Genomic DNA, 19,445 nt, shown 5'->3' on the forward strand with positions numbered 1-19,445 from the left:
CCCCCCCCCATCTGTAGCACTATAAACTGTAAAGTTTCAACCTTGCCTAAAAACTTCTCCACCTTAAGGAGTACAATGTCAAAATCAGTGGATCGTGTTTGTGTTGTTGACGAATTTAGCTCGAGCATTCATCAATGGAGGTTCAGGTATAGAGGAGCAGAAATGAGAGAAGAAGAATTAGAGGTGAAGATGAACAATGAACGTTGTTTTTCATTCCACAATGTACATGTTAATATACAATTACAGTCTAATAATACAGCTAAGTGACAACTGTCATTCTCTATCTAACTTACTAACTTCTTTTAACAATAATTAACCACCTTGCTAACTACCTAACAGCAGTGTAAGTAACAACTGCAACCACAGTTAGTTAACTCAGGTTACTCCTATTTCATCACTCCCCCTCAAACCGGTAGGTGCAAAAACATTGAGCACTCCCAGTTTGGATACTAGATACTCATGTTGTGATCTCACAAGTGCCTTGGTCAATATGTCTGCTTGTTGCTTTTTAGAACTAACATGATGTGTTTTGATTAATCCTTGTTGAATCTTCTCTGTTATAAAGTGACAATCAATCTCTATATGCTTTGTCCTCTCATGGTACACTGGGTTTGCTGCAATTTGTTGTGCTGCCTTATTATCACAGAACGATTCAATTGATTTCTTCACATCTGCTCCTAGCTCCTTGAACAATCCAGCCACCCATATCAATTCTGCTACAGTCCTGCCATGCTTCTGTATTCAGCTTCTGCTGAAGTTCTTGATACTGTGTTTTGCTTCTTTGATTTCCAGGAAATGAGTGAGTCTCCATACTTTACTAGAAAACCAGTAACTGATTTCCTTATATTAGGACATGATGCCCAATCAGCATCACAATAGGCACTCAAAACATTTGCCTTTCTGCTACTCATCAGTATGCCAAGTCCAGACTCTCTCTTGATGTACCTTACAACTCTTAAGGCTGCTTCCTAATGGCTTCTCTTAGGGTGCTGCATGGATTGGCTAAGGGTTTGAACTGCAAAAGCTATATCTAGTCTGGTTAATGTCAAGTACAATAGCTTCCCAATAAATCTCTGATATTTTCCTTTATCTTCCAATGCATCATCTACTTGCACCCCTGTAATGTCATATAGTTCTTTGCTAGTAAACTTCTGGCTGTATTCAAGTGGAGTCCAAGCAAGCTTTGGAGCATTTAATCCTAGATCACCAATTAGTTCTAAGGCATACTTTCTCTGGTTCATCAGAATACCTTTGGTGGATCTACTGAATTCAATTCCCAGAAAGTATTTTAACTCTCCAAGATCCTTCATTTTGAATGTTTTGTTCAGTTGATCCTTAGTAGCTTCTATCAATTTCAGACTATTCCCAGTGATCAACATGTCATCCAGATAAGCCAGAATGACAACAATGTTGTTATCCTGTTTTTGAGTAAACAAGGAATGATCCAGACTGCTTTGAGTAAACCCCTGAGCCACTAGAGCTTCAGTCAACTTAACATTCCATTGCCTGCTTCAATCCATAAAGGGATTTGACAAGCCTGAATACAAGATGCTCCCCCCGGCTTGTAAACCCCTCAGGTAGTTGCATATATACTTCATCATGAAGATCTCCTTGTAAAAAAGCATTGTACACATTCATTTGATAGATGTGCCAACCTTCTGCTGCAGCTATAGACACCACTGATCTCACAGTTGCTATTTTAACCACTGGAGAAAATGTTTCAATGTAGTCAAGGCCTTCTTGCTGGTTTTATCCTTTGGCAACCAATCGTGCTTTAAACCTCTCAATATCTCCATTGGCTTTATACTTAAACTTGAATACCTATTTGCAACCAATGGGAATCTTTCCTTTAGGCAAAGGTACCAATTCCCAAGTTTTGTTCTCCTCCAGAGCTGAAATTTCAGTCTTCATAGCCTCTACCCATCTGGGGTCTGTAGAAGCTTCCTTGAAGGTTCTCGGTTCAGCTACAGAAGTAGGGGCAGTGAGAAAATGTTTATAGGCAGGACTGATGTTGGTATAGTCAACTGAATTCTGAATAGGATATGATACATGTGAAGCAAAATTGGTGGCTGGTGTGACAAAATCCTTTAACCAACCAGGAGCCTTTTTTGTTCGAACTGACTTTCTTAATTCTGTTGACTCAGTTGATGGCATGGCATCTGGAAAGAAGATTTCCTCGTGTGCAGATTCAATCACAGATGAATCCTCCATCACTGCTCCTGTGTCTGGTTCAGAAGTAGGTGGAATATCTATAATGATAGGTATATCTGCTTCATGATCAACTCCAGCTGATGGAACTGGTGAAGCATCATTCTCCAATTGAACAATTTCTAGATCATCTAAACCAGCTTCTCCTTCCATGTCATTCATAGCTTGATCAGACAATATAGGACAATTCAAACCACCATCAGAAAACAGTGGTGAAGGTCTGCACTTTTTGAACTTGAAGGGAAATATAGTTTCGCTGAAGCTAACATCTCGGTTGATGAAGAAGGTGTGAGAGGCTAGATCATACAAGATATATCCTTTTGTAGATTCTGAATATCCCATCATGATAGCTGCAATTGCTCTAGCAGTAAATTTATCATGATTGTTCAGCCTCTTTGCAAAACACAAGCATCCTATTGTCCTCAGATGTTACAGATTAGGTTTCCTTTCGTGAAAAACTTCATAAAGTGACTTCCCTTGTAAAGCCACTGATGGCATTCTGTTGATCAGGTAAGCTGTTGCTATGACATAATGTCCCCAAATTTTTAAGGGAATTGCTCCCTGAAATCTGATTGCCCTGGCTATCTCTAGGATATGTTCATGTTTTCTTTCAGCCACCCCATTTTGTTGTGGGGTGTGCGCACAAGTTCTCTGATGTATGATCCCTAAGCTCTAAAAGATCTGAGAGAAAATTGCATTAAAAAAACTCTCCACCATTGTCTGATCTTGTATTTTCACAGATTTCCCAAACTATGTTTGTATCATATTGAAGAAATTTCATAAAATCACAAATACATCATTTTTAAACTTGAGCAGATATAACCAAGTAATTCTAGAATGATCATCTACAATTGTCAGAAAAAAATTATTCCCATTGTAAGTTTGGACATTGTAGCGGCCCATCAATGTGTAGCAAGTGAAAAACTTCAGAAGCTCTACTTGTGCTATTACTGAAAGGCAATCTAACATGTCTTGCTAATGGATAGATTACATAGTTTTCTATTGCTTTCTACACTGTTCTTGAGATAGCCCCAACATTTATTTTATTGCTCCAACTGATGCATGTCCCAACCTTCTATGCCAAAGATCAATATCTACCTCCTCCTTTACTACAACCAAGCCTTTATTTTCAGCAATGGTCCTCTTAGTATAATTCTGAGAAAATAAGTAGAGATCACCTCTTTCTCTACCAATCCCCCTATCTTCCCACTGTAAAGGTCCTGGAACATACAAAAATGTGAAAAGAAGGTGACTGAGCATTGTAATGCCTTTGTGAGCTTAGAAACAGACAACAATTTATTTGAAGTCTGGTATATATAGGACATTGTCTAAAGTGTCTATGCCATTGAAACTACATGAACCAATATGTGTTACAGCAGTTGTTCCTCCATTTGGTAAGTGTACCTTTTGTTGTTCCTGAGGTTCTAATTTGGTTTTTTTTTTCTAGCACATTTAGGTCTGAGATCATATGGTTTGTGGCTCCAGAGTCAACAATCCAATCCTTCTTCTGCAAATCTACTGAAAAATCATTATCATTACCTGCCATATTTGCTGAGACTTCATCAATACCTGCCATGTTAGCTGATGATTCACCAGTGTTGTCCTGTTTGAGCAGCTTCAGGATCTGAGAGTACTGTTCAGGTGTGAAATAAGGCCCTAGAAATTGTTCTGCACCATTGCCATCACCATGGATTTGTCTTCCCTCCTTTGCATCATGTTTTCTGCCATCTCCAACAAGGACATTATGAGAAACAACGAAATTCTGCTTCTTCTTATACTTGAAATCACCAGGGTATCCTATGATTTTGTAACAACCTTCACGAGTGTGACCTTTTAGTTTGCAGTAGCCACAATACACATTATAGTTCCTCTTAGGCTTCTGAGTAAAATCTCCTTTTGCCATCACAAGTGTTGTAACATCTACATTATCTGTTGTAGATACAGTGTTTGTCATGTTCCTTTGGCTCTCCCTTTCCAAAAGCATAGAGTATGCTTTGTCAACGGTAGTCACAGGTACCATCATGAGTAGCTGACTTCATATGACTCATTGAGTCCCATTAGAAATTGTAGAAGCTTTTGACGCTCCATAAATTGAACAAATTCACAAGAATTGGTAGTGTCACGACCAGGAATTGGTGCCAAACTATCAAATTCTGCCCAAAGCACTCTAATTGAGAAATAAGTTGAAATTGAGCTAGTGCCCTGCCTAGCAGTGGAAATTTCTCTGTGGATCTGAAAAATCCTAGAACAATCCACCTTATCAAAACGTTCCTTCAGATCATCCCAAATTGCATAAGCATTTGATGAATACACCATTCCACTCAATAATTCCAGTGAAACACAATTCATCAACAAAGTCAAAACAATTGCATTACAATGCTCCCAGAGATCAACGAGATTCGTACCGTATTTCTCCCTTTTGTATGTGTCGTCAATGAACCCTAGCTTATTTTGAACTAGGATTGCAATCGTCATTGCCCGGCTCCACATGGAGTAATTTTCCGGTCCTTTCAATTGCAACGGGATCAATATAGCTCCTGAATTATCATTTGAATTCAAGAAAAGTGGATGATTGTGACCTAATTTCTCTGGTTCGGTGTTATCAAGAGTCGCCATCGTCGAGCTTCCAAATTAGCTTCGAGAAAACAAAATTAAGGATGATAAGACCACACTAATGGCCGTGTGGCTCTGATACCATGTCAAAATCAGTGGATCGTATTTGTGTTGTTGACGAATTTAGCCCGAGCATTCATCAATGAAGGTTTAGGTATAGAGGAGCAGAAATGAGAGAAGAAGAATTAGAGGTGAAGATGAAAAATGAACGCTGCTTTTTCATTCCACACTGTACATGTTAATATACAATTACAGTCTAATAATACAACTAAGTGACAGTTGTCATTCTCTAACTAACCTACTAACTTCTTTTAACAATAATTAACCAAATTGCTAACTACCTAACAACAGTGTAACTAACAATTGCAACCACAGTTAGTTAACTCAGGTTTCTCCTATTTCATCATACAATCCTACCACTTTCGCAGATCTCAAAATTAAATTATAGTTTTTGTACGAAAAAACATTTTATATGTTTATTTATTTTAGGTATGTTTTATGAAGAAAGTATTAGTACTTTAAAAAGAGATCATACACATATATGTTCGTCATATCCAATCATGCTTTCGACGAAGATCTGGCTCTGCTAGAAAGGTTTCTCACAATGTGCTGCAGGACATAAGAAAACGCAATATCTAAAAGGACCGTGCACGTTATTTTTCACTAAGCTTGTTTTACTTCGTGAGTTTATTGACATGGTCACTGCTATTAAGCCAGAAGTTGGATAAGATTCATTTTCGAATCAGGAGAAATCACATGCGCTGTTGTATATATTTGTGGACTTTAAATATAGCCTATTGACTCAAATCAAAATCATCCCTTAGAGAGGACTAGTGAAACAACTTTAACGCTTAGCAGATTGAAATAAATTACTAATAAGGGTCATAGGAAACAACGACTCTGTTTAGTGTTATATGTTATTGGGCAATCATCAATTCATGAGCTAGTATATGATGTTTAGTTAGGCCTAAGTGTCACGACCCAAAATCTCACATATCGTGATGACGCCTATCGCAATATTAGACAAGCCGATAATTCACAAATAACTATACATTTTTAAATTTAAAACATAATGAAACAAGCTTAAATTGTGAAAATCTCATAATAACTGATAAGAAAATACCGCAACTCAATACAAAATCTCTTCCCCCCCCCCCCCCCCAAATCCAGGTGTCACTAAGTACATGAGCATCTAAATGACAACATAGTCTGACTACTAACACACTATTTAGAAAGATAAGACAATATGAATAAACTAGAAAGAAGGAAAGTTAAGGTCTGCGGACGCCAAGGTAGCTACCTCAATAGTCTCCGAATAGATAAAGCTCCAAAGCTAGCAACCATCGTGCCCCGAAGTACATGGATCTGCACACAAAGTGCAGAGTGTAGTATGAGTACAATCGACCCAATGTACTCAATAAGTAACAAAATTAACCTTGGGCTGAAAGCAGTGACGAGCTCAGAAAAGTACAGTCCAAAATCTAGATTACAACGTTACAGATATGATAGGAAATATGATAGTAATATCTTAGAGAAACTCATAATTAGATGGTGCACAATACATGAATATAGATATGCTTTTAAGTTTAACAGTTTAAGCTCAACACAAATGAAATATGCCAAGTATGAGTGATATGTGTAATGTTACATCTCTATTTCTACATGTCAAATGTGCATGTCAAATGTGCATGTCACATGTAATGTACCACAGTGATAACCTCAGGTACTCCCACTTTTCGAGTACTCAATCTGACTGTCTCAACTCTCACGCATCACACTCAGTCACTCAGCACTGTATGGTACCTGCGCTCACTGCTGGTATGCCAGACTTTGGAGGGGTGGAGCCCGCCCAAGCGCTTATATAAAGCCAATCTAGCCTGCCACGGCGTGCATCCCGATCCCATAATAGTAAAGCCAATAAGGCAAGTTGCGGCGTGCAGCCGGATCCATAGAATAATAATATATATAAAGCCAAGAAGGCCTGCTGCGGCGTGCAGCACGATCCACAATCTCTCTCACAACACGACTCTTAGGCCTCAACTCAGTCATCAATCTCTCCAGTATCTCGGGCTCACAAATCTCATGCCAATCAGCTCAAACAATGGTATATGATACAACAATAAATAGTAACAGAGACTGAGATATGATATGCAAATGATAGATGTGACTGAGCACAAAATTGCCATTTAAGCAGATGATTCAACAATAGAAATGATCCCAGTGGGTCTCAATAGGATAAGCATATAACCTAAACATGATTTCTAAGATGGATTGCAACTCAATTAGTCTAACACATAGGGATCACATGAACAACAATAAGGTTTGATGACTACACAGTACCACATAATTGAGCGGGTCACAATTACCACGGTGCACGCCCACACGCCCGTCACCTAGCAAGTGCATCACCCCCACACTAATCACATAATACGTATTTCGGGGATTCATACCCTTAGAACTAGTTTAGAAGTGTTACTTACCTTAGATCGAGCAAATATCTGCTCCAACCAGCCATTGCCTCGCGAATCGGCCTCCGAACGACTCGAATCTAGACACAAATAACTCAATGCAATCAACACGAGCTATAGGAATCAATTCCATATGATAAAGCCAAGCTCTTTAACAAAAGTCAAAAAGTCAACTCCGGGCCCACATCTCGAAATCCGAAAAAATTAACAAAATTCGAACACCCATTCAACCATGAGTCCAACCATACCAAAATTACCAAATTCCAATACAAAATCATCATTCAAATCTCCAATTATTACTCTCTAACACATGGGTCAAAATCCACAATTTTTACCTCAAAAATACCAAATCTACGGGGGAAATTCAATGGGAGTTCAATGTTAATACACAAAAAACGACCAAAAGTTGCTTACCTCTCAAAATCGAGCAAAAACCCTTTCAAAACGCGCCTTCATTCGAGCTCCTAGAGCCCAAAAATGAAGAAATCACTCTAACCCTCGTTTATATCCCTTCTGCCAGCGAAATCGCACCTGCGGCCATGAATTTCGCATCTGCGAAACTGCTTCTGTGGTCGCACGTCCGCTTATGCAAAGAACACTATACACCCGACCATGCGCTCCTGCGGTCCCCTCTTTGCACCTGCGGGACCGCATCTACGAGTAACCCATCGCTTCTGTGATCACCAGCCACAGTGCCCAGCTCCGCTTATGCGGAACACTTTGCGCAGGAGAGCGTCTGCTTCTGTGGATTTCTCCTCCGCACCTACGCTTCCTAGCTGCCTTTTCCCTTTTTGCACCTGTGGCACCTATCCGCTTCTACGGCTCCACACTTGCGGCCAATCCTTTCGCAGGTGCGATGACACCAGACCTGAAGCACTTCAGCATATCTCCTAAGTCAATTTTCGATCCGTTAACCATTCGAAATTCACCCGAGGCCGCCGGGACCTCAACCAAACATACCAACAAGTCGTAAAACACGACACAAACTTAGTTTAGGCCTCAAATCACATCAAGCAAAATCAAGACACGATTCGCACCCCAATTTAAGCCTATTGAAACTAACGAATTTCCAACTTCTACAATCGATACTAAAACCTATCAAATCGACTCCGATTGACCCCAAATTTTGCACACAAGTCATAAATGACATAACGGACCTATTCCAACTTCCTGAATCAAAATCCGGTAACCATAAAGTCAACTCTCGCTCAAACTTCTCAGCTCTCCAAACTTCTATTTTTCCAACTTTCGCCAATTCAAGCCAAAATTACCTACAGACCTCCAAATCAATATCCGGACACACTACTAAGTCCAAAATCACCCTACGGAGCGATCGGAACCATCAAAACTCCATTCCGGAGTCATTTAGACATAAGTCAATATTCGGTCAACTCTTTCAGCTTAGACTTCCAACCTTGGGACTAAGTGTCCTAACTCATTCTGAAACATCCTCAGAACCAAACCAACTACCCCCTCCCCCCTCCCCACGAATCACATAATAACAAATAAGTACAGAATAAGCAATAAATAGGGTAACGAGGTTATAATACTCAAAATGACCGGCAGGTCGTTACACTAAGGTTCATTTTCTCAACAAGATATCAAGGTTAGATCCATGACTATTCTTTATTTTTTAATGTGCAGCCCGTAATGTTAGAATCCTTAAACATCAAATCTTTACTCCGCCGAGCCCCGTGTTATACTGTCCATGCATGCATAAGATGCCTGTTCATGACGCGTGCAGGAGCAGCTAAGTGTAGTGTGTGCAAATTTTCTTAGTCATTTATGCGTCCGATTAAAGATGAGCATGAATGTGACATGTTGGGTTTTCCTTTAAAGGGTGAGTGGGAAATAGAAGAAACACCTTTTGAACTGCACCTCTATATCATCCTTCCTTTGTCTATAAATTTAGAGGCTTGGCCTAATTTATATAGAAATATGAAAATGTGTCCCCTCTTTTCTACATTATTGCATTATTTTTCCAAAAAAAAAATATTAGTGTCAAGTGTGATTTGCTCCATTTGTTGAGTTCGCTGAAGTTCTGTGATTTGTAGTGCCACTATCACAGAACAGTTATTCCGTTCTATCCAGGGAGGAATTAATCCAAAACATTGGGCAATCTCGAGAAAATTAAATTCCTTAAGGACACACAAGTAACTTGTGGGTTCGAAATTATCTTTTTATTTTGTTTATTGAATTATTGTTTCTTTCTTTGCTTCTCTTATTTTCAGATTTGAACACATTTCTCTTGACATGAGTTAAGAGTGCATGAAGTTGATGAATTCGCTTACAAATGCCAAAACATGGAAAAGAAATGTAAGGTGAGGCATCATGTGCCTCTTACGACTGTCTCGTGTCACGAGAAAGCTTGGTTGCAGGATATCATGTGCTTCAGGATATACTCCGATGGACTAGTGTCACGGGGGCATTTTTGGTAAGTCCAAAGTCACACCCGCGCGGCAGTCAAATTGCGCACTGACTCAGCCTTTCCCAACACTTAGCCAAATTTCAGCAAGTTTGGCCTTAAATGAATTTTGGAAGCAAATTGAAAAGAACATAATCAAATACGGGAAAATCCCAACCTTTGTATTAATTTTGAAAACTTACAAAGGAACCCTCACTTGACTATGATCACAATTCGACCACAGCCCTACTTTTGACAAAGAACAACAAGTCATTCTTTACCCAACACTAAGACCTGCCCAATGCCTAGCCTTAGTCCTTTTTGAAATACTTAGAAACCCTCATGTTTCACTCCTGTTTCCCACTTAAACTTCACACGAAATTTCACTTTAAATCTGACTAAGTCCAAAGGCACCTATTTATAGCACATAGGCAACCTTTAGGACTTGACAACACATGGACACTTGTTGTCTACAGCTTTTGCCACTTGTCGGGCTAAGACTAAGTCTATTCATATCTTGTAGTTGACATCCCCAACTACATAGGCCATGTTCTACGTGAAATGATAATGGATACAAGCATAAATCAGACATGGGTAAAGGTGGTTATGAAAAGGAAACTGCCAACTGCTTTGGCATGGGCACTGCATGTGCCCTTTTGACTTGGTCAGCGGATGCACGCCCAAGGCTGGCATTGCGCCCAGCCTTGGCTCATTTTGACATTGCTTCGCACCAATTCCTTGCCCACAATCTGCCGCCCATGATTTTGCTGCACACGCCCGACGCCACTACCGCCCCACATGCCTTGGTCGAGTTTCTGCCTTGCCCATGTCAACCCTTGTTTCACTCGTGCCATTGTTTGTATTTTCCTTCACATAGCCTAGCCTTAGCTATTGAAAGTGTGAACACGTGATTTTTGCCCTATATGAATTACTCCCAAAGATTCAAACAAAATGATTTCTTTCTTTATTTTGCAATTTTGTGAATTTTGTGTTAATTGTTTGCATTTTATTTGTGCATTTTAATTCATATAAAATACAAAAATACGCATTTGTATTTAGGTTTTAATTTCATAGTTAGTATTAATTAGGGATTAATCTGTTTTAGAATAGGATATGAAGAAAATGACAAAAATAGTTCACTTTATGTTTTTTTTTATTGTTTAACTATGAAATTGTCGCAAAATAGTTATTAAATAAATTTTAGGCATTAATTAGTTTTAGCTTAATTGCTAGTTTAATTTTGCATCTTCGTAAAACTTAAAAAAATAAATTCAAAATTACAAAACGAAAAAAAAAGAAAAAACGAATTAAAAAGAAAATAAAAATACAAAGAGAGTGGTTTGAATTAAAGACCAAATTTGGGCCATTTTTGCACCTAACCCGCCAAGTCCAAGCGGTCCAGGCCCAGGCGAATGCCCAACCCGGTCCGGTCCCAAGAGGGACCAAACGACGTCGTTCCGCGTATTTGAATCTGAGCCCCTCATTTCTCCTGATCCAACGGTCCATAACCCCTGGTGATTAATTATAAAATTATCGGATGGATTTAATAAATCAAAAAGACCGTTCCTTTCCTCCTCGTACAGATTCTCTGAACGGGCGACACCGCCGGAACCACCGCCGGCGGCGAACGCCGCCATGGCCAATCCATCCCAAAATCACACCCCAGATTCTCTTTCTCTTCCTCATTCCAAATATCAAGTCAGTTTCCCTCGAATCCTCCCATATCTCGTCGAATCTACATCAGAAGATTTTCCGGCCAAGTCGCCGGTTACGCCAAATGGTCCCAAATTAACACCATGGGACCGCCTTGACCTCCTCTACCCAACCCCCATAGCCGCTTGGCTCGAATATGACCAGAACGGCTCGAATATCTATTTCAAGTATTCCAACCAAACCCCTAAAATGGCCAAAGTACATGCAACTGATGTCAAAGGGCCCCTGGACCTCCCTCGTAAGGAATGGATCATTGATAAAGCTCAAATGACCCTAAGCATGGCCGAATTTGGGAATAACACGACTAGCCGGAGTTTCTTTTTTCTCAGTGAGTTTCCCTAGGTTTCTTAACAGTTCTTTGTAGTGAATTAATTTTTGTGTTAGTTAGAGCCTAATCGTATTTGTTTTGTGTCTATTTGGTTCAATCGGTTAGTTTGATTGATATAATCCCTTTCATCTTACTTAGTCAAGTTTAGGATCTAGTCTGATTGTTGTTTCTGATTGAGTAGCTTTAATTCAAAAGATGTTCTTTAGATTTTCCGATTTAGTATTAAACCCTATTTTTAATTCGGGTAGATTGAATATTGATCAATTAAATGTGTAGGTTTATAATGGTTTTAGATTTTTAGGCTTCATTTAGTTCTAGGTGATTAAATTAGTTCTTTGGTCTGTTAATTGTTCAGTTTGCCTGATAGATTGGTCTGCTTATTAAAGCTTGGTTTAATTGACCTAAGGCGGGTAATTTTAGTTAGGAAGATGGGGTAGTTTGGGGAATAAACAAGAGAAATAAATTCAGACTAGGGGAGGTTACATGTGATGGTAATTTAGGTCTTATTTGGGGAAGGGTAGGTCATAGAAGCTTCTAGTATGTTGTTCACCTATAAATAGGCATTCATTTGCCTTGCATAAGAAGTTTTTGGGAGCCTCTTTACAAATTCCCTCCCATTGTTCACAAGTTTCAGACCTGAAATTTGAAATTCAAACTCCAGATCTTCAAAAAATCAAAAACAAACAAACAAAACAAAATCAGAAAACAGAAAAGTCAAAAAAAATTATTACGATTTCATTGCTTATTCCAATCAAGTTTCGAATTCCTCTTTGGTGTTCTTCATTTTCTGCTCTAAGCTCTAGTTCTAGAAGTTTTGGAGTTGTTTAATGGTTTGCTCGAGTGATTTGTGGTTGAATATTAGAACATCTGGAGTCGTTTGAGGTTTAATCCAGCTGTTGTTAAGTGATTTCGACTGTTGAATGTGATCTATAATTTCCTGGGTTGATTCCAAGTAGATTTAAGGCATTTTGGTTGATTTTACTTCTTCCTGGGCTGTGTATTGTTGCCGTTTGATCATCTCTTGGTCTACTGTTGCGCTGCTGTTGCTAACTTATTCCCCTTTTCACTACATTCTGTTCTCCAGGTACACACACTTGAACTCCAAAATTGATGTAGTATCGAGATTGGGCATGAAACGAAAATATTCAGCTGATTGTTTGCTAGACGATGCATTTGTAATTAAGTAGATATTAATGATATGTACTGCATAATGAAGTCTGCTTAAATCTATGTTTAAATGAAACTCAGACTGTGTAATTTGTACCTAACGGGACTGTTTTGGACTGTTAATTTGTGGCGATCAGCTGTAGAATTAGTATAGCTTGGTACTGGTTTCAATTTAGCACTTTGTTAAACATAGAAAATCAGAACAGGTTTGAATTCATAATTGATTGAGAGATCAGCCCGTTTCAATCTCAATTTCAAAGCTAAAGTGTGCTTTTCAAACAGTTTTTGTATTACAGTAGTTAATATCAGCATACTAGTTTAGATGTCATCTCTTTCGTTTCCTTAAGCTCATTATTTCAACATAGGAAAAAATAATTGCATGTCAGTGGTTAATATCAGTAGTTTTACTTAAATTAAATCATGCATCATCAACTGGACTGATTTGAATTAATTAACCCGTTTGTGAGAGTTCTTAGAGTTGTATAACAGCCTATTCCCAGGACATTTGGGCCTCAAGATGTCTGATACGAGGGCCCAGGTCCATGCTAAGTTCCCTCACGTTTGGACTTGGGCCTAGGCCTGGACTGGCACCTTGTTAGTAGAGCATGGGTACAATACTCCTTCGTTGGGCTCATCTCAGAGCCCAATGGGTGGCCTTGACACAGAATTACCATTTGATTTATTTCAGTTCAATAACAAACTTTAGGACTTTTCTTGTGCTGTTAGAGACGAATGAAAATATAGTTGCTTTAGGATTGCCCTTCAATGAATAAAAATTACACGAGCCTCGCCAAAATAAAACAAACAAATTGCGGGGTCTTCGATAATGGTTTATAAAAAACTTAGATTTCGGGATAGGCCGTTTAGCGAATTTCACGGCCCTCCCCAAAGGTAATAACGCGTTAGCCCCTTTAAGCGCGTATTTTAATAAAGTTACCTCCCTAAACTCGGGTCACATTTATGTGACTCAAATCCAAATCTCAACAAAGTCGAAATGTGTTAACAATCACGGGTGCACTGGTACGATGTGGTTCGAGACGCATTTTCACGACGTTGCAATTCTTGTTAAAAATAGAAATAAAAGCGGTTTACTAATAAAAGGCACACAGGCTATAACATGTTTTACAATCAGATAAAGGCAAATACAACAGTTGAGCGACCGTGCTAGAACCACGGGACCCGGGAATGCCTAACACCTTCTCCCGGGTTAACAGAATTTCTTACTCGGATTTCTGATTCGCGGACTGTTAACAGAGTCATAATTTCCTCGGTTCGGGATTCAACCGGTGACTTGGGACACCATTAATTTCCCAAGTGGCGACTCTGAATATTANTACTCAGATCACAATTCAAGGCAGCAACAAAAGATGTCGCCAGGAAGAATACAATACAACAATGCAACAAGGACCATAAGAGCAAGATTGAAGACATAGATAGGATCTTTTGTAATTCATATATCATAGCTTAGTCTAGTTTTTTATTTTTACACGGAGAAATAAGGAAGTCAGTGAGCAGTAACAGCAGCAACAGCAGTGAAATCACAGCTCCTGGTAGTCCCAGTTACCAGACCTTCCTGAACTACACTGACCTGATTCTTGTTTAGCCCAGGATATGTAGGCAACCTCTGAAGCAGGGTGCAGTCAACTCTTTCAAAAATGCTTCACACGGAATATTCAAACAGGCAAAAATCGCTCGTTTTCGCTCACTTATCTTTGCACGAAAACTCTTCGTGTTTACAGGCAAAGAGGGGCAGCTGTGAGCACGTGATTTTTGCCCTATATGAATTACTCCCAAAGATTCAAACAAAATGATTTCTTTCTTTATTTTGCAATTTTGTGAATTTTGTGTTAATTGTTTGCATTTTATTTGTGCATTTTAATTCATATAAAATACAAAAATACGCATTTGTATTTAGGTTTTAATTTCATAGTTAGTATTAATTAGGGATTAATCTGTTTTAGAGTAGGATATGAAGAAAATGACAAAAATAGTTCACTTTATGTTTTTTTTATTGTTTAACTATGAAATTGTCGCAAAATAGTTATTAAATAAATTTTAGGCATTAATTAGTTTTAGCTTAATTGTTAGTTTAATTTTGCATCTTCGTAAAACTTAGAAAAATAAATACAAAATTACAAAACGAAAAAAAAAAGAAAAAACGAATTAAAAAGAAAATAAAAATACAAAGAGAATGGTTTGAATTAAAGACCAAATTTGGGCCATTTTTGCACCCAACCCGCCAAGTCCAAGCGGTCCAGGCCCAGCCGAATGCCCAACCCGGTCCGGTCCCAAGAGGGACCAAACGACGTCGTTCCGCGTATTTGAATCTGAGCCCCTCATTTCTCCTGATCCAACGGTCCATAACCCCTGGTGATTAATTATAAAATTATCGGATGGATTTAATAAATCAAAAAGACCATTCCTTTCCTCCTCGTACAGATTCTCTGAACGGGCGACACCGCCGGAACCACCGCCGGCGGCGAACGCCGCCATGGCCAATCCATCCCAAAATCACACCCCAGATTCTCTTTCTCTTCCTCATTCCAAATATCAAGTCAGTTTCCCTCGAATCCTCCCATATCTCGTCGAATCTACATCTATTCCTTACTAGCAGGGGTGTCTTTTTTCTCAGTAACTTTCCCTAAGTTTCTTAACAGTTCTTTGTAGTGAATTAATTGTTGTGTTAATTAGAGTCTAATCGTATTTGTTTTGTGTCTATTTGGTTCAATCTGTTAGTCTGATTGATATAATCCCTTTCATCTTACTTAGTCAAGTTTAGGATCTAGTCTGATTGTTGTTTCTGATTGAGTAGCTTTAATTCAAAAGATGTTCTTTAGATTTTCCGATTTAGTACTAAACCCTGTTTTAATTCGGGTAGATTGAATATTGATCAATTAAATGTGTAGGTTTATAATGGTTTTAGATTTTTAGGCTTCATTTAGTTCTAGGTGATTAAATTAGTTCTTTGGTCTGTTAATTGTTCAGTTTTCCTGATAGATTGGTCTGCTTATTAAAGCTTGGTTTAATTGACCTAAGGCGGGTAATTTTAGTTAGGAAGATGGGGTAGTTTGGGGAATAAACAAGAGAAATAAATTCAGACTAGGGGAGGTTACATGTGATGGTAATTTAGGTCTTATTTGGGGAAGGGTAGGTCATAGAAGCTTCTAGTATGTTGTTCACCTATAAATAGACATTCATTTGCCTTGCATAAGGAGTTTTTTGGAGCCTCTTTACAAATTCCCTCCCATTGTTCACAAGTTTCAGACCTGAAATTTGAAATTCAAACTCCAGATCTTCAAAAAATCAAAAACAAACAAACAAAACAAAATCAGAAAACAGAAAAAAAAATTATTACGATTTCATTGCTTATTCCAATCAAGTTTCGAATTCCTCTTTGGTGTTCTTCATTTTCTGCTCTAAGCTCTAGTTCTAGAAGTTTTGGAGTTGTTTAATGGTTTGCTCGAGTGATTTGTGGTTGAATATTAGAACATCTGGAGTCGTTTGAGGTTTAATCCAGCTGTTGTTAAGTGATTTCGACTATTGAATGTGATCTATAATTTCCTGGGTTGATTCCAAGTAGATTTAAGGCATTTTGGTTGATTTTACTTCTTCCTGGGCTGTGTATTGTTGCCGTTTGATCATCTCTTGGTCTACTGTTGCGCTGCTGTTGCTAACTCATTTCCCTTTTCACTACATTCTGTTCTCCAGGTACACACACTTGAACTCCAAAATTGATGTAGTGTCGAGATTGGGCATGAAACGAAAATATTCAGCTGATTGTTTGCTAGACGATGCATTTGTAATTAAGTAGATATTAATGATATGTACTGCATAATGAAGTCTGCTTAAATCTATGTTTAAATGAAACTCAGGCTGTGTAATTTGTACCTAACGGGACTGTTAATTTGTGGCGATCAGCTGTAGAATTAGTATAGCTTGGTACTGGTTTCAATTTAGCACTTTGTTAAACATAGAAAATCAGAACAGGTTTGAATTCATAATTGATTGAGAGATCAGCCCGTTTCAATCTCAATTTCAAAGCTAAAGTGTGCTTTTCAAACAGTTTTTATATTACAGTAGTTAATATCAGCATACTAGTTTAGATGTCATCTCTTTCGTTTCCTTAAGCTCATTATTTTAACATAGGAAAAAATAATTGCATGTCAGTGGTTAATATCAGTAGTTTTACTTAAATTAAATGATGCATCATCAACTGGACTGATTTGAATTAATTAACCCGTTTGTGAGAGTTCTTAGAGTTGTATAACAGCCTATTCCCAGGACATTTGGGCCTCAAGATGTCTGATACGAGGGCCCAGGTCCATGCTAAGTTCCCTCACGTTTGGACTTGGGCCTAGGCCTGGACTGGCAGCTTGTTAGTAGAGCATGGGTACGATACTCCTTCGTTGGGCTCATCTCAGAGCCCAATGGGTGGCCTTGACACAGAATTACCATTTGATTTATTTCAGTTCAATAACAAACTTTAGGACTTTTCTTGTGCTGTTAGAGACGAATGAAAATATAGTTGCTTTAGGATTGCCCTTCAATGAATAAAAATTACACGAGCCTCGCCAAAATAAAACAAACAAATTGCGGGGTCTTCGATAATGGTTTATAGAAAACTTAGATTTCGGGATAGGCCGTTTAGCGAATTTCACGGCCCTCCCCAAAGGTAATAACGCGTTAGCCCCTTTAAGCGCGTATTTTAATAAAGTTACCTCCCTAAACTCGGGTGCACATTTATGTGACTCAAATCCAAATCTCAATGAAGTCGAAATGTGTTAACAATCACGGGTGCACTGGCGCGACGTGGTTCGAGACGCATTTTTACGATGTTGCAACTCTTGTTAAAAATAGAAATAAAAGCGGTTTACTAATAAAAGGCACACAGGCTATAACATGTTTTACAATTAGATAAAGGCAAATACAACAGTTGAGCGACCGTGCTAGAACCACGGGACCCGGGAATGCCTAACACCTTCTCCCGAGTTAACAGAATTCCTTACTCGGATTTCTGATTCGCGGACTGTTACCAGAGTCATAATTTCCTCGGTTCGGGATTCAACCGGTGACTTGGGACACCATTAATCTCCCAAGTGGCGACTCTGAATATTAATAATAAATCCCGTTCCGATTGTCCTTTAACTGGAAAAACTCCTTTATACCCTTTACAGGGTGTAAGTAAAAGGAGGTGTGACAATGTGTCAAATGGTTCTCTGCGCGCAGGAACTTAACTAGCATGTCATCAATATATACTTCCATTGACTTACCTATCTGTTCTTCGAGCATTTTATTTACTAGGCGTTGGTAGGTAGCTCCTGCATTTTTTAGCCGAAGTGCATTACATTATAACAATACGTTCCATACTTGGTGATAAACGAAGTCTTTTCTTGGTCTTCCGGGTTCATTTGAATTTGATTATACCCGGAATAGGCATCGAGAAAACTAAGGATATCGTGACCGGCCATGGTGTCGATCATGCGATCGATGTTAGGCAGTTGAAAAGAATATTTGGGACATTCCTTTTTCAAATCCTTATAATCAACACACATCCTAAGTTTGTTCCCTTTTATAGGAACTACAACTACATTAGCTAACCACTCGGGATACTTTACTTCCCGAATCGACCGTATTTTGAGAAGTTTAGTTACCTCGTCCTTTATGAATGCGTGCTTTACCTCGGACAGGGGCTTTCTCTTTTGCTTCACCAGTCTGAACTTTGGATCCAGGCTTAGTCGATGTGTTGTTATTTCTGGCAGGATCCCTGTTATGTCTAAGTGGGACCAAGCAAAACAATCTATGTTATCAATAAGAAAATGAATAAGCTTTTTCCTGAGTTCGAGGGTTAACCCCGTTCCCAGGTATGCCTTTCGCTCGGGCAGGTGCTCGATAAATATATCCTGTTCCAGCTCTTCGACCGTTGATTTAGTGGCGTCGGAATCTTCGGGAATAACAAAAATTCGAGGGGTCAAAATATCTTCCTCTTCTTCTTCTATTTCCTGTTTCTCCAATTCAGTCGAGGCTGGTGATGGTGATTGCTATTTGGCTTCCTGTTTGCTCTTGATGCCCGATCCTTCCTATGTTGATAGCGCCGAAATCGGTATTACCTCATCGACCGCGAATATTTCCTTTGCAGCATGCTGCTCCCCGTACACCGTTTTGACCCCGTCCGATATCGGGAATTTCATCATTTGGAGAGAGTCGAAGGGACTGCCCTCATGTTGTGGATCCAAGGCCTCCCGAGCAGGGCATTGTATCTCATGTCGCCCTCGATTACGTCAAACTTGGTATCTTGGATAGTTCCAGCCACATTCACCAGTAGGATAATCTCTCCTTTAGTTGTTTCACTGGCCATATTGAAGTCGTTCAAGACCCGAGCTGCGGGCACGATCTGATCTTGCAGGCAGAGCTATTCCACGACCCTTAATCGGATGATATTTGCCGAGCTACCTGGATCCACCAAAACACGCTTAACTTGAACTTTATTTAATAAGATAGAACTTATCAGAGCGTCGTTGTGAGGCTGAGAAATTCCTTCTGCCTC

The 19,445-nt window shown here is 39.1% G+C and overlaps 1 protein-coding gene across 1 annotated transcript in view; it reads left to right on the forward strand.

Annotated features, from left to right (window-relative positions):
• Positions 1-12,940, forward strand: part of LOC109219640 (TMV resistance protein N-like) — a 14,809-nt gene extending 1,869 nt beyond the window's left edge. The window contains exon 2 of the mRNA XM_019384115.1: positions 12,819-12,940. Coding sequence (XP_019239660.1) covers positions 12,819-12,921 — 103 coding nt within the window. The 3' untranslated portion in view covers positions 12,922-12,940. The remainder of the gene's footprint in view (positions 1-12,818) is intronic.
• Positions 12,941-19,445: the final 6,505 nt, after the last annotated feature.

Source organism: Nicotiana attenuata, unplaced genomic scaffold (genome assembly GCF_001879085.1).
Source record: "Nicotiana attenuata strain UT unplaced genomic scaffold, NIATTr2, whole genome shotgun sequence".
NCBI classification, from domain to species: domain Eukaryota; kingdom Viridiplantae; phylum Streptophyta; class Magnoliopsida; order Solanales; family Solanaceae; genus Nicotiana; species Nicotiana attenuata.